The sequence below is a fragment of the Prionailurus bengalensis genome, chromosome D4 (assembly GCF_016509475.1).
Source record: "Prionailurus bengalensis isolate Pbe53 chromosome D4, Fcat_Pben_1.1_paternal_pri, whole genome shotgun sequence".
NCBI classification, from domain to species: Eukaryota; Metazoa; Chordata; class Mammalia; order Carnivora; family Felidae; genus Prionailurus; species Prionailurus bengalensis.
In genome coordinates, this window is record NC_057359.1 from 6,854,121 (window position 1) to 6,877,768 (window position 23,648).

General features: G+C 42.6%; 1 protein-coding gene across 6 annotated transcripts in view; it reads left to right on the forward strand.

Annotated features, from left to right (window-relative positions):
* The window catches only part of SPATA6L (spermatogenesis associated 6 like), a 46,648-nt gene that overhangs the window by 5,644 nt on the left and 17,356 nt on the right, over window positions 1–23,648 (forward strand). For 4 of the 6 annotated variants that reach the window (XM_043565085.1, XM_043565084.1, XM_043565086.1 and 1 more), the window contains exons 3-6: window positions 1,959–2,007; window positions 5,913–5,954; window positions 15,649–15,773; window positions 21,206–21,283. In XM_043565085.1, coding sequence (XP_043421020.1) covers window positions 1,959–2,007; window positions 5,913–5,954; window positions 15,649–15,773; window positions 21,206–21,283 — 294 coding nt within the window. The remainder of the gene's footprint in view (window positions 1–1,958; window positions 2,008–5,912; window positions 5,955–15,648; window positions 15,774–21,205; window positions 21,284–23,648) is intronic. The other 2 variants (XM_043565088.1, XM_043565087.1) reach the window with 2 other exon arrangements.

The window sequence follows — 23,648 nt, forward strand, 5'->3', positions numbered from 1 at the left end:
AGAGCCCGATGCGGGGCTCGAACTCACGGACCGCGAGATCGTGACCTGGCTGAAGTCGGACGCTTAACCGACTGCGCCACCCAGGCGCCCCCGTTCAATTTTGTTTTAACGTTTATTTATTTTTGAGACAGAGACAGGGCATGAATGGGGGGAGGGTCAGAGAGAGAGGGAGACACAGAATCGGAAGCATGGAGCCTATCACTTTTAAAGGGCTGGATGGTGCTGCCCAGAAAATGACATGTTTGAACTGAGAATGGGCGATGAGATGAGGGTTGGTTTTCCAACAGGCTAGGGCTGTAGATAATATGTTTGTACATTACAGCTTGTTTATTTAAACAGAGTCTACCAAACTGGTTAGATAAGAGAGGAGAAGAATAAATGGCTATTACCTTGGGACATACAGTCAGAATCGAAAGCAACCTACTTCTACTAGATATTAGTAGTGGTAGGAAGTGAGTGGTGAAAATCCAGTCTATGTTTTCGCCTAAGAATTTCCTTTTTAATTTATCAAGTTTGCTTCTGTGGAAGACTTTAGAAATCTTTTTATAAGAAACCCAAGGGTACAAAGGCAAAGAAGCACAGAATGATAATTCTGTAAATGAACTTGGAGGTCATCAAGTGCAACATCCCTGATGTGAAGAAAAGGAAGGAGAGACTCACACATACTCTAGATGCCCCTCCTGCTCTCTTGCAAAACTGCATTTAAGGTTGCTGGTCAAACGTGTATCATGGGCCATTTTTCTTTTTATAAAATGTGGTTATTTAAAAATCTGAAATACTACCCTCATGTGTGAGCGGTTTGGGTTCATATTCCAGCTTTCTCCATTCGGCTCTAGTGTTCTTGGATTTGTTCTATTCTCCAGCTGCAAATACGTGCAGCAAGTATCAAAATCATCTTCTCGTCTCTGGACCTTCTGTGTAACCCAGAATTGAACGTCCTAAAACAATTGGATAAATAAACTGTTCATAACGAACGTATGAGACATTGTGTTTGAACAGTTCATGTTGATCATTTACTCCCCAGGGTCATACTTGAGAAAATCCTTAAGCATGGATGAAGTGAAGGGATGCCATTACTGAAATATTTTAGGGGGAAAAAAAAACCCTTACCCACATTTGCCCTGATACATCTAGGTCAGGAAGGCAAAAACGGATTGCAGGGATAGCCTCCACTTTTGTAGTTAAAGCAGACCTGGCTTTTAGATCAAGAGCAGATTTTAACCATGCTTACGTTTAAATACCATTTAAATCAGAACATTAATGCCCGAAACCAACCTCTGGTGAAAACTTTGGTTTCATGCAGGCTTCCAGAGTTTGGGGAGACCGGCGTGGTGTGCTTTCACTTTCAGTCCTGTCCCAGACCCTTTTAGCTCGAGGACAAAATAAGCATATTTGGCGTTGGCGAGGCAGATACCACAACGTTTGTCTTGTGCTTTATGATATACTTTAAACTTATGAGGCTCTCCCTCTCTCTAGTTATTTTGTTCTGTAGGAGGGCGCGTAGGTTTTCTTTTGTGTTGCACATAGAATTTGTACTGACGTTCCTGTTTAGCACAACCAATTGTTAGAGTCGTTTATTCAGTTAACATCACTTAATGAGTGTCCGTGGTATGCAGAATGTTTTTCTAGGTATTCAAGCAAGACTCTTTGAGGTTGATGCCAGATGTGCTTTTAGCAACAAACTATAAGACTAGGTCAAGTTGATGACGTTTTGAGCATGGGGTAGAGTCAGCTAACTCAGATTTTCCTTGTACTTGGTATTGCGTTTATTCTCATTCTATAGTCATTTGTTGAACTTTTAGCCGCATACACGTTAAAGATACTCCCGTTGAATTTTAAAATACTGTATGGCTGGAATTGACATGTGTTAATTGTTTGGAAAGATAAAACCTACAGTTTCTATAAGCATATATTAATCTTTGAAAATTTATTTTCACCCTTTTTTTTTTTTCCTGCAGGTATTTGAAAATGCAATAGATCCTGGGGCTGTAGCAGAAATTTTAGAAAGTAAGTGCTCTTAAAACAAAGCAGAACAACTATTGGGTGTATGTAATTGTGTGTGCAGATACAAAATTCTGTATTCTAATTCTGTATTGTGATATTTCCATTTTGATCCATACTTACATTCAACAGTCTGTGTCAAATTTGAATCATGGTTTTGATTCTATTACAAACCCTTTTCTAGATAGAGATGGGATTTATTTGATGGTCCACTTCTGTTTGTTTATATATTATAATTAAATGGTTTTTGTATCTTCATACAGTTATGTGACCATCATAATTTTTAAAAATTAATTAATTAATTAATATTTAAATTTACATCTAAGTTCGTTAGCATATAGTGCAACAATGATTTCAGGAGTAGATTCCTTAGTGCCCCTAACCCATTTAGCCCATCCCCCCCTCCCACAACCCCTCCAGCAACCCTCTGTTTGTTCTCCATATTTAAGAGTTTCTAACGTTTTGTCCCCCTCCCTGTTTTTTATAATATTTTTGCTTCCATTCCCTTATGTTCATCTGTTTTGTATCTTAAAGTACTCATATGATATTTGTCTTTCTCTGACTAATTTCATTTAGCATCATACCCTCCAGTTCCATCCACGTGGTTGCAAATGCAAGATTTCATTCTTTTTGATCCACTCATCCATCAATGGACATTTGGGCTATTTCCATACTTTGGCTATTGTCGATAGCGCTACTATAAACACGGGGGTGCATGTGCCCCTTCGAAACAGCATACCTGTATCCCTTGGATAAATACCTCGTAGTGCAATTGCTGGGTCGTAGGGTAGTTCTATTTTTAAGTTTTTGAGTAAACTCCATACTCTTTTCCAGAGTGGCTGCACCAGTTTGCAACCATCACCATAATTAATTTTGGGGTATTTTTATCACCATAGAAAGAAACCCTAAACCCATTCTTCCTTATCACTCCTAGCCCTAGGGCACTGCTAACCAATATTTCTGTCTCTATAGATTTGCTTATGCTGGATATTTCATATAAATGGAGTTATATAATATGTGGTCCTTTGTGACTGGCTTCTTTCACTTAGCATGTTTTCAAGATTCATCTTTGCTACAGCATGTGTCAGTATTTCATTTCTTTCTGGGGCGAAGTAGTGTTCCATGGTATGGCTGTGCCACATTTTGTTTATTCATTTAGTGGTTTAGGGACATTTGGGTTTTCTTCATGTTTGGGCTATCATGAATAACGTTGCTGTGAATATTTGTCTACAAGTGTTTTTGTGGGCATGTGTTTCCATTTGTCTTGGGTCTATACCTCAGAGTGGAAGTGTTGGGTCGTATGGTAATTCTTTTTAATTTTTGGAGAAACTTCACCAAAGCAACTGTATCATTTTACAGTCCACCAGCAATGCGTGAGGGATCCATTTCTCCACATCCTGGTCAACACTTGTTACTTGTCCTGTTGATCAGTGGCCATTCTTGTGGGTATGAGTGAAATCTCATTGTGGTTTTGATGATTTTGAGCATTTTTTCATGTGCTTACTGGCTGTTTGTATATGGTATTTGGAGAAATGTGTGTTCAGAGCTTTTGCTTATATTTTAATGGGGTTATTTGACTTTTTATTATTGAGTTGTAATATATTATGAACTTGTAATGTATTGAATTCTTTGTATATTATAGATGCAAGTCCCATAGCAGATGTATGATAGACACTTTCTTCCATTCTTTGGATTATCTTTTCATTTTCTTGATGGTGTTCTTTGAAACACAAAAATTTTTAATTTTGATGAATTCTGTTTTATTCGTTTTTCTTTTTTTACTTGAGCTTTTGATGTCATAACTAAGAAACCATTACCTAATTTAAGTCACAAAGATTTATGTCCGTGTTTTCTTCTGAGAGTTTTATAGTTTTAGCTTTTACATTTAAGCCTATGACACATATTAAGTTTATTTTTGTAAATAGCATGAGGTAGGGGTCCAGCTTCATTCTTTTGCATCTGGGTATCCAGTTGTCCTGGTCTCATTTGTTGATAAGAGTATTCCCCTCCCCCCTCCCCCCCCCCCATTGAATAGTCCAGATACATTTGTTGAAAATCAATTGACTGTAAATATGAGGGTTTTTTTTTGATTCTCAATTGTATTCTGTGGATCCATATATCTATCATTATGCCTGTAACACACAGTCTTGATTATTGTAACTTTGTGAGTAAGGTTTGAAATCAGGAAATGTGAGTCCTCCACCTTAGTTCTTCATTCCAAGGCAGTTTTTGCTATTTGGATTCTCTTGTATTTCCATATGAATTTTAGGATCAGCTTGTCTGTTTCTGCAAAGGAGCCAACTAGGATGTTGATAGGGGTTGCCTTGAGCCTGTAGATCAATTTGAGGAATGTTTCCATCTGAACAATATTAAGTCTTCCAGTCCATGAACATGGGATATAGTGAGAATTCACTGAACGTAAGGGATTTAGAGCCTGAGACAAATGGAGGGCTTAACATTCCCATTGTCCTACTTGGAAAACCTAAAATTACAAACTGTCTTAACTGTCAGTTTCTTGGCATTTAAAATTCTGTCCTCATACATCCACATGCTTTTCATAAGTCTGCAGAGGGAGAATTTTACTTTTCTTGTATACAGACTTCTAGCTGTTTTGAAACATAATTGACATATCACATTATGTAAGTGTAAGGTATACAACATGAGGATTTGATACACTTAGATATTGCAAAATGATTACCACAGCATGAGCTAACACACTCATCCCATCATGGGACTGCCATTTCTTTTTTGCGGTGAGAACATTTAAGACCTACCCTCTTAGCAACTTTCAAATATATAATATGGATTAGTAACTATAATCGTCTATGATTGCCACCATTATCGTCTATTTTAAAATGTATTCACTTCTATAATTTGGGGGAATTATCTTTATTGATTTTTTATTGTTATACCATTTATGTTTAAGTGACTTTCAGATTTGAATTTTACTCTTGTCCTTATAGATTTTGTACATGGGCTCACTGTAAATATACTTTGGACTCAGGAAGTATAAAAAATGTTATATTTTATGTTTCATTTATATTGTCAGAGAGCATACTGTTTTAAGCAAGATAAACTTGTATAGGTTGATGGGCAAGAGTTGGATTTTGAATTTTTATTTATTTATTTTTATTTTTTATTTTTTTTAAATTTTTTTAGTGTTTATTTATTTTTGAGACAGAGAGAGACAAAGCATGAACGGGGGAGGGTCAGAGAGAGGGAGACACAGAATCTGAAACAGGCTCCAGGCTCTGAGCGGTCAGCACAGAGCCTGACGCGGGGCTCGAAATCATGGACCGCGAGATCATGACTTGGGCCGAAGTCGGCTGCTTAACCGACTAAGCCACCCAGGCGCCCCTTGGATTTTGAAATTTTTTTTTCTTTTCAACGTTTTTTTTTTTTTTTTTTTTTTTGGGGGGACAGAGAGAGACAGAGCATGAACGGGGGAGGGGCAGAGAGAGAGGAAGACACAGAATCGGAAACAGGCTCCAGGCTCCGAGCCATCAGCCCAGAGCCTGACGCGGGGCTCGAACTCACGGACCATGAGATCGTGACCTGGCTGAAGTCGGACGCTTAACCGACTGCGCCACCCAGGCGCCCCGGATTTTGAATTTTTAAAATGAGAATCTGATTTTTATGTCAGTGATTTATGGATACGTTTTTAAGACAAAATATTACATCCGTGTCATCAATACTTCTTAGGGCACAAAATGTTATTTTTATAACTTAGTTACTCCCACTCTATGCCCTTGGATTACTGGGTCCAGAAATACCTGAATCCTTGTTGATATGGCATTATTATTATTATTATTATTATTATTATTATTATTATTATCATTATTGTAAATGGAATGTTATGGCAGTTTTGAACTTAGCAATTATGAAAAACTCTCTCATTTTTTCTATTTTAGGCTTCCTAACCAGGTTTGAATTAATACAGCTAGTATCTCCAGGTAATGTGCCCATAAATGCATTTCTAAATCAGTTTATTTTAATTTTGAAGGGATTTTGGCACGACAGAAGGGGGACTGGTATTTACAAGTTGTGCTTTCTAGAACACTCACTTTCCCCCTGACCAGTCTGTTGAATTTTACCAATTCTCACAGAAGTCACTTTATGGGTCTGGTGGCAGTAAGCATAACTTAAAGGCGCTTTGGCTTTCCATTTTTTCATGACTTTAATTCTCACCAAATAAGAAAAGCTTGGCTCAGTTTTTTTCAAGTTTTTGCCTTCGGCTTTGTTGGCGAACCCAAAACTATCTTCTGTGTTAGATGCCAGAATGGGTTTGGTAAACTGTAGGCCAGTCCAGCCTGCAGTTTGTTTTGTGTGACTCGTGAGCTAAATTTCTATTTTTTTTTTAATTGAGATTCATATACTGGATATTTAATTCATATACTATAAACCTCTCCATTGCAAGTGTACAACTCAGTTGCTTAAGCATCTTCACAAATTTCTGCAACCATCACCACCATCTTATTCCAGAACCTTTTTATTATCTGGAAAAAAAACCCCCAAAACCACTGTAGTCCTTAATAGTCACCCTTTATTCCCTCTTCCCACAGCCCTGGCCACCACTAGTCTACTTTCTCTATGGCTGTGCCTCTTCTGGACATTTAGTGTAAATGGAACCAGACAATATGTAGCCTTTGGTGTCTGGCTTCTTCCATGTGGCATGTTTTCAAGATTCACCCAGGTTGTAGCCTGTTATCGTTACTTTGTTCCTTGTCCGGATGCATAATGTGCTTTTATATGGATGTGCCTAGTTTGTTTACCCGTTCGTTGGTTGGTGGATGGACGTTTGAGTTGTTTCCACTTTTTGCATATCATGAATGACACTGCTATCAACATTCACGTACAAGTTGTTGTGTGAGTACATGTTTTCAATTCTCTTGGGTTCATACCTAGGAGTAGAGTTTCTGTATCCTATGGTACCTCCACGTTTAACTTTTTGAGGAACTGCCAAACTGTCTTCCATTCTGGCCATTTTGAAGGGTTGGAAAAAAATTTTAAAACATGCGTATTTTGTGATGTGAAAATTATATAAAATTATATAAAATCCACATTTCATCGTCCATAAAGTTTTACTGGAACACGGCCATGCTTCATTTATTGTCTGTGGCTGACTTTGTTTATGCTGGAGTTGAGTAGTTATGACCGCGTGGCTTGCAAAGCCTAAAATATTTACTCTCTGACCCTTTTACGGAAGCAGTTCTTGCCAGAATCATGGGACTTTAGGAGGAAACCATTCTGTGGTGCCTCTGCTTCCTGTGTGTCTCGAATGGCAGGGCACCTGAGCTAAACTTCTGCATGGTGGCATCAGTTCTCTTACGTAGTTTCTCAGTGTGGCTGGTTACCTGGTGATTTTAGTCGTGTGTGTGTGTGTGTGTGTGTGTGTGTGTGTGAGAGAGAGAGAGAGAGAGAGGGAGGGAGAGAGAGGGAGAGAGAGATAATATTTAAAACTCAGGGGGCACCTGGATGGCTCAGTCGGTTAAGTGTCTGACTACAGCTCAGGTCATGATCTCACGGTTCATGAGTTCGAGCCCCGCGTCAGGCTCCGTGCTGACAGCTCGGAGCCTGGAGCCTGCTTTGGATTCTGTGTCTCCCTCTCTCTTTGCCCCTCCTTCCCTTGTTCACTCTCTCTCTCTCTCTCTCTCTCTCTCTCTCAAAAAGAAATAAACATTAAAACTCAGAAACATTTAGAATTCTTTTTTGATTTTTGCTGTTACTGGTTTTTGCCTTTTCTCTTCCCAAGATGAAAATAGCTTTATGGTTTTTAGTTGCTGCAAAAAGCATTCCCAAATGATGAGAAAACCTCTATTTATAATTTGGTGAACATGTTTCTTGATATTTGTCTGTGGACAGAACACCTAGATATGGAAATTCTACATAATAGTGTCACATACATTTTCTTCTCTTATTGGCTTCCCCCCGTCAAATATCACTGTTGTGTTGTCATTTCTAAAAGCCTAGAGGTACCTCATTCTTTTTAACTGTAATAAAGAATTCCATTAATTTACTTATGTGTCCTTAAAAGTCTCTAAACAGTAGGGACATAATATTTGGGTTTTTTTGACTGTACGTTGTTGTCTGTAGTTTGTCTTTTTTCAATAGCTATGTGTTTTTCCAGAATATTCTAATTATCCTTAAATTGATATTGTTGAACATGTAGGTTTTCCTTGTCTTTCACATATTTATAAAAATTATTTTTTTCTCCTGGCTCCTGGATGGCTTAGTCAGTTAAGCCTCTGACTTCGGCTCAGGTCTCAATCTCATGGTTTGTGAGTTCGAGCCCCACATTGGGCTCTCTGTTATCAGCGCAGAGCCTGCTTCGGATCCTCTGTCCCCCTCTCTTTTTGTTCCTCCCCTGATCACACTCATTCTCTCTCAAAAGTAAAAATAAAAGGTTAATTTTTTCTCTTGGTATATTTGTAAGGAATAGAGTGACGGTGGTCCCCCCATGTCTGGGGTTTTGCTTCCTGTAGTTTCGGTTACCCGCCATAACCATGGTCTGCAAGCAGACGATCCTCCTTCTGACCTTGTCAGAAGGTCAGAAGTAGCCTAACACTGAATCGTGACTACTCGGTCACTCACCTTGTGCCATTTCATCACGTAGGCAGTTTTTCAAATCCAAATCACATTATCACAAGAAGGGTGAGTACAGGACAATAAGATGTTTCGCAAGAGCCATCCGGGGGGCTCAGTCGGTGACGTGTCCGACTTCAGCTCAAGTCATGATCTCACGGTTTTTGAGTTCGAGCCCCACATCGGGCTCTGGGCTGACGGCTCAGAGCCCACTTCGGATCCTCTGCCCTCCTTACTCTCTCTCTCTCCCCCTGCACTCTTTCTCCCAAATAAACATTTAAAAAAAGATATTTCGCCAGAGATTACAGTGTGTTGTTCTGATTATTCTATTTTATTACTAGTTATTGTTGTGAATCTCTAACTATGCCTAACTTATACATTCAACTTTATAATAGGTATGTATGTATAGGAAAAAACGTAGTGTATGTAGGATTCAATACTGTCTGCTGTGGGGACCTTGGTATATAATTCCCCATAGATAAGCGGGGACTCGACTAAACCATCCATCCTTATCTGTAACCTGGAAGTAAACCGATCGCCAGCAAGCTTCCATTATTACTGTGTTCAGCAGTGTGTATACAGCAGGTCCATTGCCCATATCCTAGCTAATGGTGGATATTAACGTTTGAATTAATCATGTTTGCAAAGTATATAATAATTTCTTAAAAGTATATTGTACTATATTTTCTGGCCTCTTCTTTTTTGCAGACATGATTTGTGACAACCTCAAATTTAAAATTTACTTCTTAAAAAATTTCCATTTTCCCATGATTTGTTTTCTTTCTTTTCCTCTGTACAACGTGACTTTCTGTGCCCCGTGGTTACTTGTGGAGTGATGTCTGGATGTTAACATTGCATTTGGTATAACTTCCTGATATTTTTACCAAAGTTTTTAATAAGTTATGCTTACTGTGTATGGATTCCCCCTGTTTTGTTGTATGTTCTGATATGTTATTGTTTGAATTTTTCTTCTTTTAAAAATACTTTTTTTTAATGTTTATTTTTGAAGGAGAGAGAGACAGAGTGTGAGTGGGGGCTGGGGGGAGGCAGAGAGAGAAGGAGACACAGAATCTGAAGCAGGCTCCAGGCTCCGAGCTGTCAGCACAGAGCCCGACGCGGGGCTCAAACCCACAAACCGCGAGATCGTGACCTGAGCTGCAGTCGGACGCTCAACTGACTGAGCCACCCAGGCGCCCCTTTCTCTTCTTCTGAAGAAAGCATGAGGGAAGGAGAGTGAGCCTGGCAGATTCCTGAGCTAAAGCAGAGGTGGCTGTGGAGGCTTTTAAGAGGATCACAGTTGTGCCTGGTGTGGCCCTGCCTGTGGCAGGTCAAGGCCCCAAGGGATGGAGGGGACCCAGAAATCTGTAGCTCTTCTGCCTCTTGGCTCACTGGCAGAGGAGGCCCCGAAACAGAGAAGTACCCCACTCTCTGTGGATTTAAGGACGGGTACCCTCGTATGTGTTAGGGCTTTCTTAGGTAGACAGAAGAGAAGGAAGGCCAGTGGTGCCTCTTCCTGGCTTTCCAGAAATTCTTACTGAATATTTTTCAGCCTAAAAGTGACAGACTAAAATCAGGGCATTGAATTTTTTTCCACGTTTTTTTTTTTTCCTTATTTGACCTAGTTTTATGTTCAAACATATATCAATGCTAACTGGCAAGTTATACTTCAGTATGTTAATAAAATAGGAGCAGACTCATTTTGGTCTTATTTAATTCTGCACGAATTAAAAAAAAAATAACCCAATACCTACATACTCTCACTGCAAAAATTAAACTAACACAAAGTTATATAAAATAAAAAGTCAAAAGCCACATTCATCAACAGCTCCTGACAACAATTACTAATAATTTTCAGATGTTTTAAAATGCATTTAGTATATGTAATGCATTTAAAATATAAAATACATACATGCATATATATACATACATATACATACATGTGCTATATATATATCTAGTATTTATCATATGTATGTTTAGTATACATATTGGTTGAATATACATATTCTGCAGCTTGCTTTTTAAAGTTTAATATATCTTAGATTGCCATATGTTCTTTTTTTTTTTTCATTTCGAGAGAGAGAGAGAGAGAGAGCGTGAGCAGGGGAGAGGGGCAGAGAGACAGGGAGAGATCAAGAGACTCCTCGCTCAGCGTGGAGTCTGACATGGGGCTCCACCCCACGACCCCGGGATCATGATCTGAGCCAAAATCAAGAGTCAGATGCTCAGCCGACTGAGCCACCCGGGTGCCCCAACCATGTGTTTTCCACAAGACCAGAAATCCATCTGTGAGTGGGTTGCAAGAATAGCTCGAAGCCATGATGATTGGAGAATACTGAGGCTGGGTACACACGTACTGTTTATAACTCAGAAGTTACTCAGATACAAAGTGGAGGCTGTACGAGACGTGTTTTCCTTTTGTCTACGGTCCTTCAATTTCAGATTGTAATCGTAGTGGAATGAAGTTAGAATTGCTCAAAATAATTTCACTCAGCTTCAGATGCATTGGAGACGAATCCGTTAGTTCTTCCGACGTGTTCATTGAGGGTGTGCCCGGAACGTGCCCCACAGTGTGCTTCTGGCCTCCCACCAGTGGTGCCAGGCGGAAGGGTGATTGTAAGCCCTTTTGCTCTGCTGGGTCTCGATAGCAGATAATTAAGTAAAAATGATTTGTCTCATTGTAGGCTGCACCGTAGGGTCACATGGGTCACATGTAGGTTCACAGGGACCAGCCCTTCACTTGGCTGAATTGTTACCTTTTCATTTTGCTGTAGATGTTATTTTATTGTTTGATTCCTTAAAAAATTTTTTTAATGTTTGTTTATTTTTGAGAGAGAGAGACAGTGCAGGCAGGGGAGGGGCAGAGAGAGAGGGAGACACAGAATCCGAAGCGGGCTCCGGGCTCCGAGCTGTCAGCACAGCGCCCGACGCAGGGCTTGAGCTCACCGACTGCGACGTCATGAGCTGAGCCACCCAGGCGCCCCCTCATTGTTTGATATTTATTCACATTCCTTTCAAACACGCTGATAGTCAAAAGACATATTATGACCATGTGTTAATGATACAAGTAGCTTAGATTTACATACAGCTTTACTGCTAAAGAATGAAGGGGTCCAAAGATTTGGCTTAGAAGCTGTAAAGATGCCTCGGGTTCTTGTTTACCAAGATGGGAAAAAAGCAAGTGGACACAGGGGGGCAGCAGTGTAATCCTGTTGGACTGGGAGCTTGGTGCTTTCTTTTTACTGATCTCTTAGAGAAAAAATGTCTACTTGGGGATAAGTCATGTTACATTCAGTCCAGCTGTAAATCGCCATTTCTGTGGGCACCTGTTCCCTCAATCAGAGTTTGGTTTTATACTTTGTAGTGGTGTTTACCAGGTATCAGCAAGAACAGAACTCCTGCCTCGGAAAATATGGTTTTGAATTCCTGCTTTGCCGTGTGGCATCATGATAAGTGTCTTCTACTCACAGAGCCTCAGTTTCCTTATCGGTAGAGAAGGCATCAAATGAGACTCCATAGTGGGAAGCAAGCTGTCGATTCTGATGTGCTCTATAAATGTTAGGTTTTCAATACAATATTGTTATTAAAATGATCGATTTTGGGGGCGCCTGGGTGGTTCAGTTGGATGAGCATCCAACTCTTGATTTCGGCTCAGGTCAAGATCCCAGGGTGATGGGATCGAGCCCCCTCTGCACTGGGCGTGGAGCCTTCTTGAGATTCTCTCTCTCTCTGTCTCTCTCTCTCTCTCTCTCTCCCCCTCTGCCCCTCTCCCCTGCTTGTGCTCTCTCTTTATCTCTCTCTCTCTCAAAAAAAATGTTTTTTTTTTTTCTTGAAGTCCTCATTCGTTTTCCTTTTTAGGGGAAATGTTTTTCATCGACGGCATCGATGATGTCGTTGTCTGTCTGTGCCATTAGCCTATAAGAACACGGATTTCCCTCAGACATAGCACGTGGCCTATGAGTATGGCTCAGCCTGTGTAGAATCCAGGCTCTTGCTGTAACATCCTCGTGGGGTGCCAACATTTTTACACTGGGTAGCAGTTAGGACTCTAGAATGTGATGGAACCAGAGAGAGAACTGAGGACGTAAGCCTTCTGTCTATCTCCTCCAATTTCAGTGCCTTCATCCCCGTGATTCCAAAGGTAGTAGATGAGCAGGCCTCCAGTTCTCTGACCTCTTATTTTTATCTTCATTCTTGCTAACGACGGCGATAGTGACTCAGTCATTGGGTTGGTGTCATGGAGCGGACACGATAATGGCAGGTGGTGTCCGAGTGCTCTACATTTTGTATATGTCACGTGACCTCACAGTAGCCCTAGGGGGCAGGTATTACGATGACTTTTACGTTTTCCCGAAGAGGCCCCTGAAGTTAGGAGATGACGTAACGCGCTCCTGGTCACACAGCTGGTAAAGGGTGGGGCAGGGATCTGAACCAGCTCTGTGTGCATCTGGACACGGTTCTTCCCCACTGTACATGGACCTCAGCAGAAAGCTGTGTTCCGTTGCTGGTGACGGGTGAGGAGACCGTCGCATCACTTTCCATTTTCAGGTTGTGCTTGTGAGACCTCAGACTGGAGGAAGTCTGGCTGGCCGGCAGAGGTGGGGAGGCCATGCCCCTCCTAGGGAGCACTGATAAAAAAGGTGGCCAGGATAAGACTGGGAAATGATTGATGCTAAGCTTGATTCTGGGATAGCACCCGCCTCCAATGAGGAGACATTGGACGTGAAGCTTGAAGGACGAAGGAGATCTCAACAGGATGGGAAGGAAGAAAGGACATTTTGGAAGGAACAGCACCGGCAGAGGAAGGACGCGGCGGTGGAGGAGGGAGAGATACATCATCAATCCCTTGTGGCCTGAGCACGTCTGAGAGAAGGGCGGGGACACATGATCTGATGACGAAAACCATAGAATGCGTTCTTTTTGCACATAGATCCTTATTAGAACCCAAACATTCATATTTATTTATTTTAATTTTTAAAAAATGTTTTATATATTTTTGAAAGAGAGAGAGAGAGATGAGCAGGGGAGGGGCAGAGAGAGAGGGAGACACAGAATCTGAAACAGGCTCCAGGCTCCGAGCCGTCAGCACAGATCCCGACGGGGGGCTCGAACTCACAGACTGTGAGATCATGACCTGAGCAGAAGTCAGACACTTAACTGACTGAGCCCCCCAGGCGCCCCCCAAATATCCGTATTAAAGAATAAGTAGGAAGACATTGGTCCATTATACGTGATAATGTCAGGTGTTTTCTGCCATCGATGTGCCAGAAATCCACCCTCGTCAGACTTCTTCTCACAAACAGAATGGTAGTCACCAAACAGTAAAGCTACCTGGTTGACCATAGTCTCTTCTGTGGCGGTGTGCCATACAGAGGCCACTCTTAGTCTGAACCTCTTGTGTCGCCCCTGCTGTGTAGACGAGGAGCATTCAGACGGCAGCTTCTCCGTCCTTCGCTCAGTGATTCTCGGTCCTCGTAGCCCCCAGATCTTTTGGTAATGAGTGTTTGGGAACATCCCTTTCGTCAGACTGAAATCTGAAATGATATTGATGGTTAATATAACCAACTGAAGCGAATCACTGCCAATGGAGAAATAAAAGGAAAATGGTTTAAAATAAAACGATAGCGTATCAATACATAAATGGTGGGCACAAAGAAGTATTTAGATGTGGCATGGTTTTCAAACTGCCGGTAGGGGCTCAGTAAAGACCCAAACACAGTCAAGTACGACGGTCCCTTAATTCACATGTACCTGCATTCCCGAAAATTCAGTGTATTTTAAAACCATGCAGAGTGGGGCGCCTGGGTGGCTCAGTCGGTTAAGCAGCCTACTTCGGCTCAGGTCATGATCTCATGGTCTGTGAGTTCGAGCCCCGCGTCGGGCTCTGTGCTGACAGCTCAGAGCCTGGAGCCTGCTTCAGATTCTGTGTCCCCTCTCTCTCTGACCCTCCCCGTTCATGCTCTGTCTCTCTCTGTCTCAAAAATAAATAAAAACATTAAAAAAAAAATAAAACCATGCAGAGAAAGTGCTTTGTGTTTACATGTAGCCGTGAGGTTCCAGGCTTCACTAATTATAAGGGAAGAATTAGCTTCTCGCCTAAAAGAATGTCGGTTATGATGTTAGAACGTTGTGCAGGAGTGTCTTGAGTGTTGCAACGTCTTGACCCTGGCACCTTGGCTCCTGCCCATGACATGTCCCCACAAATTTTGGAAGTGTCCCTGAGGCTGGTACCAACCGTGCTAAGAACCACAGCCTCGGCTGTTCTGGGGGCCATCAGGATACTGGTGTCTCTGCATCAGAGGACACGTCGAGCCCCAGTCTATGCTGTAAGCTTTGTGTGAACAGGGCGCTGTCTGCTTTGTTCCTGTTCTGTCCCTAGGACCTGGCCCAAAGTGTGTCCTTGGAAAACATGTGGAAGGAAAGGATGGGTGGTTGCATGGATGGATGGACAGACAGATGGATGAAAAGAGATTTTTCTCTTTGTTCTGTCTTGTGGAGTAATCCTTTAGATATTTTTGTCTCTCTCTGTTGTGAGTTCGGAAGACTTTTAAATTTTATCCATGAGATAAGAACCAGTAGAAGTGTTTTCTACTTTGCCTCTTAAATAAGAGGTGCTTTAATCAAAATGTTTATTTTTTTAATGTTTATTTATTATTTTTGAGCATTTATTTATTATTTTATTATAATAAATACATATTTTTATATAAATAAAAATAAACATTTTAATTTTAATAAATAATTATTATTTATTATTATTTTGAGCTCACCCCGAGTGTGAGCAAGGGAGGGGCAGAGACAGGGAGACATAGAATCTGAAGCAGAGTCCAGGCTCCGAGCTGTCAGCACAGAGCCTGATGCGGGGCTTGAACTCACAAACCGTGAGATCATGACCTGAGCTGAAGTCTGATGCTTAACCAAATGAGCCACCCAGGCGCCCCAAAATGTCTACTTTTATCTGAGTGCCTTCTCTGCCATCACCTGTCTGAGCTTTTATTTTGTTAAACTCAAGAAGTAGATCATTTTCAGAACGTAAATCTACTTATGGTTTTTCTCCTTGCATTCTAGCATGGGAAGAGTTGGCCTGCTATGAAGAAAACACACGAGATTTTCTTTTCCCTGAGCCCAAGCTGACACCTTCGCTCCCTGGCATGTACAGGCAGGTGCTCATGAAGACATTTGCAGGTTTTCCAGTAAGTGATTCATGCCCCGCTGGACTTCTGGGAGAGATTCTTGCGACCTGGACATTTTATTTCCAATAGGGGATGCTCTTGGGCAGATCACTTCCATCTGGGTTAGTTCCCTTGTTCTGTTTAGCAGCCCCGTTTAGATGCCCCATTCAAAATACCAATTATACTGGTCTGAGAGGTGGGGATCTTACCTAGCCAGGTAAATCATTGCATAGTCACACTGTCACATACTTAGAAGGATGTTTTTTCCACCTTCTCTGAATGCAGACTAACTGAAAGATTTGATACTGGTTTGTTTTTTATTAAATGTTTTATTTATTTTTGAGAGAGTTAGAGAGACAGTGCAAGCAGGAGAGGGGCAGAGAGAGAGGGAGACACAGAATCCGAAGGAGGCTCCAGGCTCCGAGCTGTCAGCACAGAGTCCAACACGGGGCTTGAACTCACCGACCGTGAGATCACGACCTGGGCTGAAGTCGGACCCTTAACTGACTCAGCCACCCAGGAGCCCCTGTACCAGTTTATTTAATTGAAACTATTGTTTTAGTAGTAATGATGAAAGCAAAATACAGTCGTAATAGTAATAATGCCACCTCTCATTTATTTTGAGCTTTCGGTTCTTCATAAGATATGTTATTTTCCTCAGAGTTCTCATGTCAGCCAAGGCAGCTATCACAGTCTCTACTTAACGGAAGGGAAAGAGACAGAGGTTCACAGTGATATTATTGAAGGATCTTAAAAGACACAGCAGTGATTCAGATGACAGTCTGTTTTGGGGGCATTGCCTGAACCCAAATTCAAAATATTCATTTTGATGATATCTGTGATAGTTTCTAACCTCACAGCAACTCGGATGGTTTTCTCAACATTTCTGTTGCCTGGATGGCCTCTCTTTTAAGGGCCGCACCTTTATGAATTATAAAAAGCATATTTAATACTCAACTTTTCTGTTACTTGCCCATGAATCTCTGTTACTATCACTTAATAAAATGTTATTGCCTCCCATTTTGTTGAGAGTACTGTGTAGAATATACAACACGCAGGACCCTTACTTCTGTGATGTTTAGGACGACAGAACTTCTAGTTCTAATACTTCAAATGGCAAACTTTCATCAAAAGTTGTCCTCCTCAGAATTGCTAATGTCTGTAACTCTAAACCCTCCATAATCTTTGAGGATTCGGTGAATATCACTGACGCCATTTTTTTCCCCCTCCGAGATACTCTTTGTATATCACCTATATCCATCATACTCATGAGAATGTTTGCCTTTATCATATTGAGTTATTGGCATATTTCTCTTCAGGAGCTAAAAGGACCAAAACTGGCGAGAATCACGTGAAGGATATTCCTCATATTAACTTCGGTTTGCCTGAGTTTTCTATCACGGAAAAGCCATCCACAAACACTGAGCTGGTATCCAGCTGAGTCTCGAGACGAGGAGAAACACACGTTCTTATATTTTCTCAAGTGTTGTCTCTGTTTAACTTTATGGGCATAAGTAGGAAGAAGAACATATAGGAAGTTGTGTTTATAGTTTTTTGTAAATGCAGAGAAAGGGCTTTAAAACCGCAGGGAAAGATCGGCAGGCATTAGAGGTAAAGTGTCAGTGAAGTTAATGAAACTATGTTTTAAACAATTTCTAAAAAGATAGCGGAGCTCAATTTCTCTCAAATGTTCTGTAAAGCAACATAAAGCCAGGTGCCACAGTTTTAGTGGTAGCAGACATTCAGTGCCCGCTCGCTAGATGCCAGGTACTGTGCTGAGTTTGTTACAGGTTATCTCGTGCAGTCCTCCTTGACCCTGCAAGGTGGCTCTCAGTTTTTTCCTCATTTTACTGATGGGTAAGGTGGCACAGGGAGTTTAAGAAGGTGCTCGAAGAGAGGCACCTGGGTGCCCAGTCGGTTAAGTGTCTGACTCTCGGTTTTGGCTCAGGTCAGGATCTCACGGTTTCATGAGATCGAGCCCCACATCAGGCTCTGTGCTGACGGTACACAGCCTGCTTGGGATTCTCTCTCTCTCTCTCTGCCCCTCCCCTACTCACGCTGTCTATGTCTCTCTCAAAATGAATAAACTTTTAAAATATTGAAAAAAAAAAGAATGGGCTTGAAGACACAGGGCTGATGAATGATGGGGCATGCTTGTCTGTCAGACTTCAAAGTCTGGAATCTTGGTCACTGTGAGATGCTAATTCTCTCGTGTTTACTTCAGCCCATTGTCCACTTTCTCTACATTCATATCATAGAACTTGAGTGTGTACATGTGTGGGTCAGGCAAATCATTCACTTGTTTTCTCTAAGTTGTTAATTCATTAAGAAGTAGACTTATTTCCTTCACGAAAATGTGACTTTTCCTTTGTATTTCTGTATTTCGTTTTATTTCACTTGATACCTTAACCGCTGTTTCTCCCCCCTTTTCCTGCTGAGGTTAAGAATTTTTTTTTTTAATTTAATTATTTTGGGGGGGGGAGGGGCAGTGGAAGAGGGAGAGAGAGAATCCCAAGTAGAGAGTGCAGAGCCCAATTCGGGGCTCAAAGTCATAAACTGGGAGATCATGACCTGAGCTGAAATTAAAGAGTCAGACACTTAACTGACTGAGCCACCCAGGTGCCCCAAGAATTTTTTTTTTAAATATAATTTGTTTTCTTGTTAGGTGAAGATTGTAAAGTAAGCAGAAGGAATATTATTATTTCTTCATTGTTAACTTTTAGTTAATAATTTCATTTTTTCTTTAGGGCCATGATTCTAGAAAAGTCGTACTGTTAAATCCATTTCTTGACCTAACCATCATTGCCCTCATCCTGTTGCTAAGGAAATTGGACAAGATATACCCTGTAAATTTCAGCTCTAAACTTTTACACTAAAATCAGTGCTCCTGTGAACAAGAAAATACGTTCTTCCTTATTATCTGTCAGTCACTGTCAGGCATCGAGGTTATATGAGGCGAACAGGAATGTGTTACGGGGTGTGGATTCCTTGCTGGTGGGGCACCTCCCTCCTCCTCTCCAGGCAAAGTGTAACAGCGGTTTGAAGTCCTGCTAGGCAGCCACACGTGCGAAGCGTGGACTCGGACTGTCTGGGTTCAGTCCCGGCTATGTCACTCATTACTGTGACTTTGGGTAAATTGCTTTCTGTTTACCTTAGGTTCCCAGCTGTAAAATGGACTGATAACAGTACTTCCCCTGTAGGGTTATTGCGAGGGTTGGATATATGTACAGCGTTTAGCATGCTATCTGGCATATAGTTAGGTTCACGGTAAACGTGACCTGTTGTGGTTTATTAAATTGTCATTCAAATGATGATGCTGCCTCCTTGTGAGGCCATGAAAAAGTGCACGAGTCTGTGGCCCACGTGGGGACGTGCTCAGGCTCAGACGGCTGGGCCACGGGGGACCTGAGGTCTGGCACACACGAGGTCTCGTGATTCTAACCAACAGCGCTGTGGACCTTGGAGCTTCCCCCAGTCTCCTCTCCGGTGGGCAGTCTCATAGCTGGAGGTGAGGCTGATCAGGTCACGTCATTGTACGCTGTTTGCCAGATGTCTCCACCCCCCACCACCACCCTTCCCCCCCCGCCCCCGCCAGATTTTCTAACTTGGCAGCAATTGGGCTCATGTGTTTGTAAGCCCAGAAATCTTGAGTCTCTGGCCCAAGCCTACCGCTTGTATGGGCATACCACATTCTAGACGCAAAAAAAAAAGAAAAAAGAAAAAAAGGAGCTGAGGATCTAGGCTGTGCCTGTAAGGACATGTTCTGTGGACAAGATGAACGCACAAGAATGAACGTGCATAGGAGTGAATAAATGCCCAGGAAACAAGCTGACTCCTGGCTCCACCAATCCCCAGCTGCGTCACAGTGGACAGACCTTAACCTCTCCAAGCTCGTTGGATAAAATGGGGATAGGACTGTGTGCTACCCAGGTGGTGGGAGGGTTAAATGAGATCGCGTGAAAGTCCCTCACTGTAAAGATACAGTACTTGTCGGTATCCTCTCCCCCTGGGGCTTCAGCTGATGCAGATCCTTCTTACTTACTACGTCCTATAATGAGAATGAGCTTTCACAGCCCGGAGGAGTGAGGGGGAGGGCGGGCTTTGAGAGGCGACTGGGGCTTGGACAGGAGATGAAGAAAGGGAAGGCACACCCGGGACAAGGAACACCTGGCCAGGTGATGGTGTCTGGGGGAGGGAAGAGCAGAGGGTCCTGTTGGGCGGGGGAGGGGGGGAGGGAGCGATGGCTGCAGGTGAGTCCATGAGGTCAGTCGGAGATCCTGTGACTCGATCAGATCCAGTTCTGTTCCTGTTTTGCCATCTAGAAGCCACGGGACCTTGGGAAAACTGCTTTCTGTCTCTCTAAAGCCTCAGTCTTTTTAGAAAGATAATGGTATTTTTATTTTATTTATTTATCAATTAAAAGCGTTTATGGTTAAGTAATCCCACACCCGACATGGGGCTCAAACTCGCAACCCCAACGTCAAAAGTCGCACTCTCCATTGGCTGAGCCAGCCAGGTGCCCAGATAATTGTATTTTTTAAATGACCGTGCGGTAAATTGATTTTTCTGATACACGGTTACACGAATGTTAACACATGTATAGATTTGTGAAACCACCACCGTGATCAGGATGTGGAGCTCTCCCATCAACCCCCAAATCTCCTCCCTTTATCCCTTTATAGGTGCAACCTCTCCCTTACCCCTCACCGCTGGTCTGCTCTCCATCACTGTAGTTCTGTCTTTTTCAGAAGGTCACGTAAAGGGAATTATATGGTCTGCACCCTTTTGAGATTGGCTCCTTTCACTTAGAAAAATGCCTTGGACAGTCACCCATGTGATTGTGTGCACCTGTACTTTGTTCCTTGTTATTACTGAGTGTGTGTGTGTCTGTGTATTATTCAGTATGGCACCGATCCCCAGAAAAGTGTCAATGACACGAAGTGGGGAGTTTGGAAATAGATCTAATGAGCATAAATATTTGGTATAAGATACAAAGCACGTTTTTCAAAGCAAGTAGGCAAGGAAGGAGAACCTCTATCTATCCCAGATAATCCTAGATAATCTCACTCAATTCTGTGGTTCAGTGTTTTAATTTTTTAATGTTTATTTATTTTTGAGAGAGACAGAGACAGAGTGCAAGCAGGGGGAGGGTCAGAGAGAGAGAGGGAGACACAGAATCCGAAGCAGGCTCCACGCTCTGGGCTGTCAGCAGAGAGCCCGACACGGGGCTCGAACTCACGGACCGTGAGATCATGACCTGAGCTGAGATCATATGTTTAACCAACTGAGCCCCCCAGGTGCCCCATATGTATATATTTTAGGCGATATGTGTGGGTTATGCCAACCACACAAAAGAGTAATTAGGTTCTTACAGGCTTTCAAGTTAGAATGGAATGGGCGAAGAATCTGTTTCCAGTAATTTATTTGCTTCCTTTATGCTATTTCATTTTTAGGGCATTGCTCCCAAAATAGAGTTTTCCACACGGACAGCCATCAGAGAACGCGTGTTCCTGCATAGAAACAGGTTTCTTGTAAGTATAATCAAGAAGCCAGTAGTAGATCTGTCAGGAATTTTCTCCGCAGAATGTTCTCAGCTCAAACTCAGTTACCAAGTTTAGATGCAACTGGATGAGTAGAAACCTGGAGACTCCTGGCTGGGTTTGAGTTTCTGTATTCGGACTGTTCAGCCTGCCCCATTAGACTGTGTCTGTCATGGGTTCCTTCTGGTCTGTGGTGGAGCGGACAGAAAAGCGATACAAAAGCCAAAGTCACAAGTTTGACAGAAGTAGGCTGGTTAGCTTATTTGCTATTGTTTCATGGCTTTTGCTCTTGAGCTTGTGAATATGAGTGTTCCTTCCCTCTTGGCTGAGGCTGCTGCTCCGAGTTGTATTTGGGGCCGTCTTTGGTGACCGGGAAGGGTCTCGGGCATTCTTGTTCAGCCCCGATTTCCCGTCATCCTGAGTACTTTTGGTGTTTCTTTTACCTTGTGGCTTATAATTTTTAACCATTAAAATCCTTTCTAGAACAATATGGAGCATGGGTGAATGTAATTGGTAAAGCTTCTTCAGGTGCTTTGCTTGTCATCCCAGATCTTGCCTGGTGTCCTGGAAAATCCTTGAAAATGTAGGCTGTGGGTTAAGGGGGTACTGAATGAAAAGGGTCACTAATCTGTGCAAATCCATCAATCCTGTGGGCATCATAACTCATATAATGGGAGGCCAATGATTAATTTAAGGAAGGCATCAGCTGCTTTTTAGGTTTTCCTTATTTAAAAAAAAGCATTTGTTTATTTTGAAAGAGGGAGGGAGCGGAAAGGGAGAGAGAGAGAATCCCAAGCCAGCTCTGTGCTGTCAGCGCAAAGCCCCATGCAGGGCTTGAACTCACGAACCATGAGATCATGGCCTGAGCCGAAATCAAGAGTCAGATACTTTACCAACTGAGCCACCCAGGTGCCCCAGTATTTCCTTACTTACCTGCTATTTTTTCCAGGCTGATGTGGGTGCATGGTGATTTTTCAGTTTATCTTTCTTTTCCACTCCATCATATTAATCTTGCTTTGATCTCCTAATATAGGTCTTCCTTTAAGTGTTAACTTTTTATTTTTTTAATTTTTTTAATGTTTATTTTTGAGAGAGAGAGAGAGAGAGACAGAGCACGAGCAGGGGAAGGGCAGAGAGAGGGAGACACAGAATCCGAAGCAGGCTCCAGGCTCTGAGCTGTCAGCCCAGCGCCTGACGCGGGGCTCGAACTCACAGACCACGAGGTCATGACCTGAGCCGAAGTCGGCCGCTTAACCAACTGAGCCACCCAGGGGCCCCAAGTGTTAACTTTTTAAAGTAACAGATTTATTGTTTTTTTCTTATGGCAAAAGTATTCATTTTAGAAAATTAGAAAATACAGATAAGCAAAAAGGAGAAAATAAAAATTGCCTGTCATTCTTATTATCTAGAGATGAGCATGACTCATTTTTTTTGAGCATGTTCTTCTGTATACACATACCCACACCCACATAATTTTAATGTTAAAAGACTGCATATCACTTTGCACCTTTCCCTCTTCACCTCACATACCCTGGGAATGTTTCTCACATCCTTAAGTATTCTTACACCAGGCAGATTTTCACGGCTTCACTGCAGTCCACCATATGGAAGCACCATAATTTGGTCATTTTCCTGTTGTTGGGCACTTCACTGATACAGTAGTCAGAGTTCAGTCGGGAAAACAGACTGCACATGTTATTTTAGTAAACAGATTTAATCTTTTATTTTTTTGAAGTTTATTTATATTTTGAGAGAGAGAGAGAGCACGAGAGAGAGCACATGCACCTGTGTGGGCGGGGGAGGGGCAGAGGGAGCGAGAGAATCCCAAGCAGGCTCCACGCTTTCGGCAAAGGGCCCTACCTGGGGCTCGAACTACTGAACCGTGAGATCGTGATCCGAGCCAACATCCAGAGTCAGACGCTCCACCCACTGACACACCCAGCCGCCCCAAAAGATTTAATGTTTTAAAGTAAAGCCAAACGGGTTGAAGGACTTAAGGTAAAAGGGACACGGGATTGACACCACTCACCGCTGGTGACCCGGGAGCTTGGAGGAAGGGTCCTGTGGGGCAAGTCCCAGAGTTCTGAGCGGGGCCCTCTGGCCAGCTGGTGCTGGAAGGTGTGAGTGGGGCGCAGGAGGCTAGCTCTGCGGTTATGGGAGGAACACTATAAACCCGGTACCTCTGTCACTCGGAAGGTGAAGAGTGGTTGCTGGGGTGGCGCTGACAGCCGTAGATGGCAGCCCTGGGAGCCGGGCCTGGCCTGCCTTCCCGGCTTGCAGCCGCTCCCCGGCGCCCTCCAGCGGTGGGGCCTGCCCGAGCGGCTCGACAAGCGGCCGGTTTGCCCCAGCATCGCCC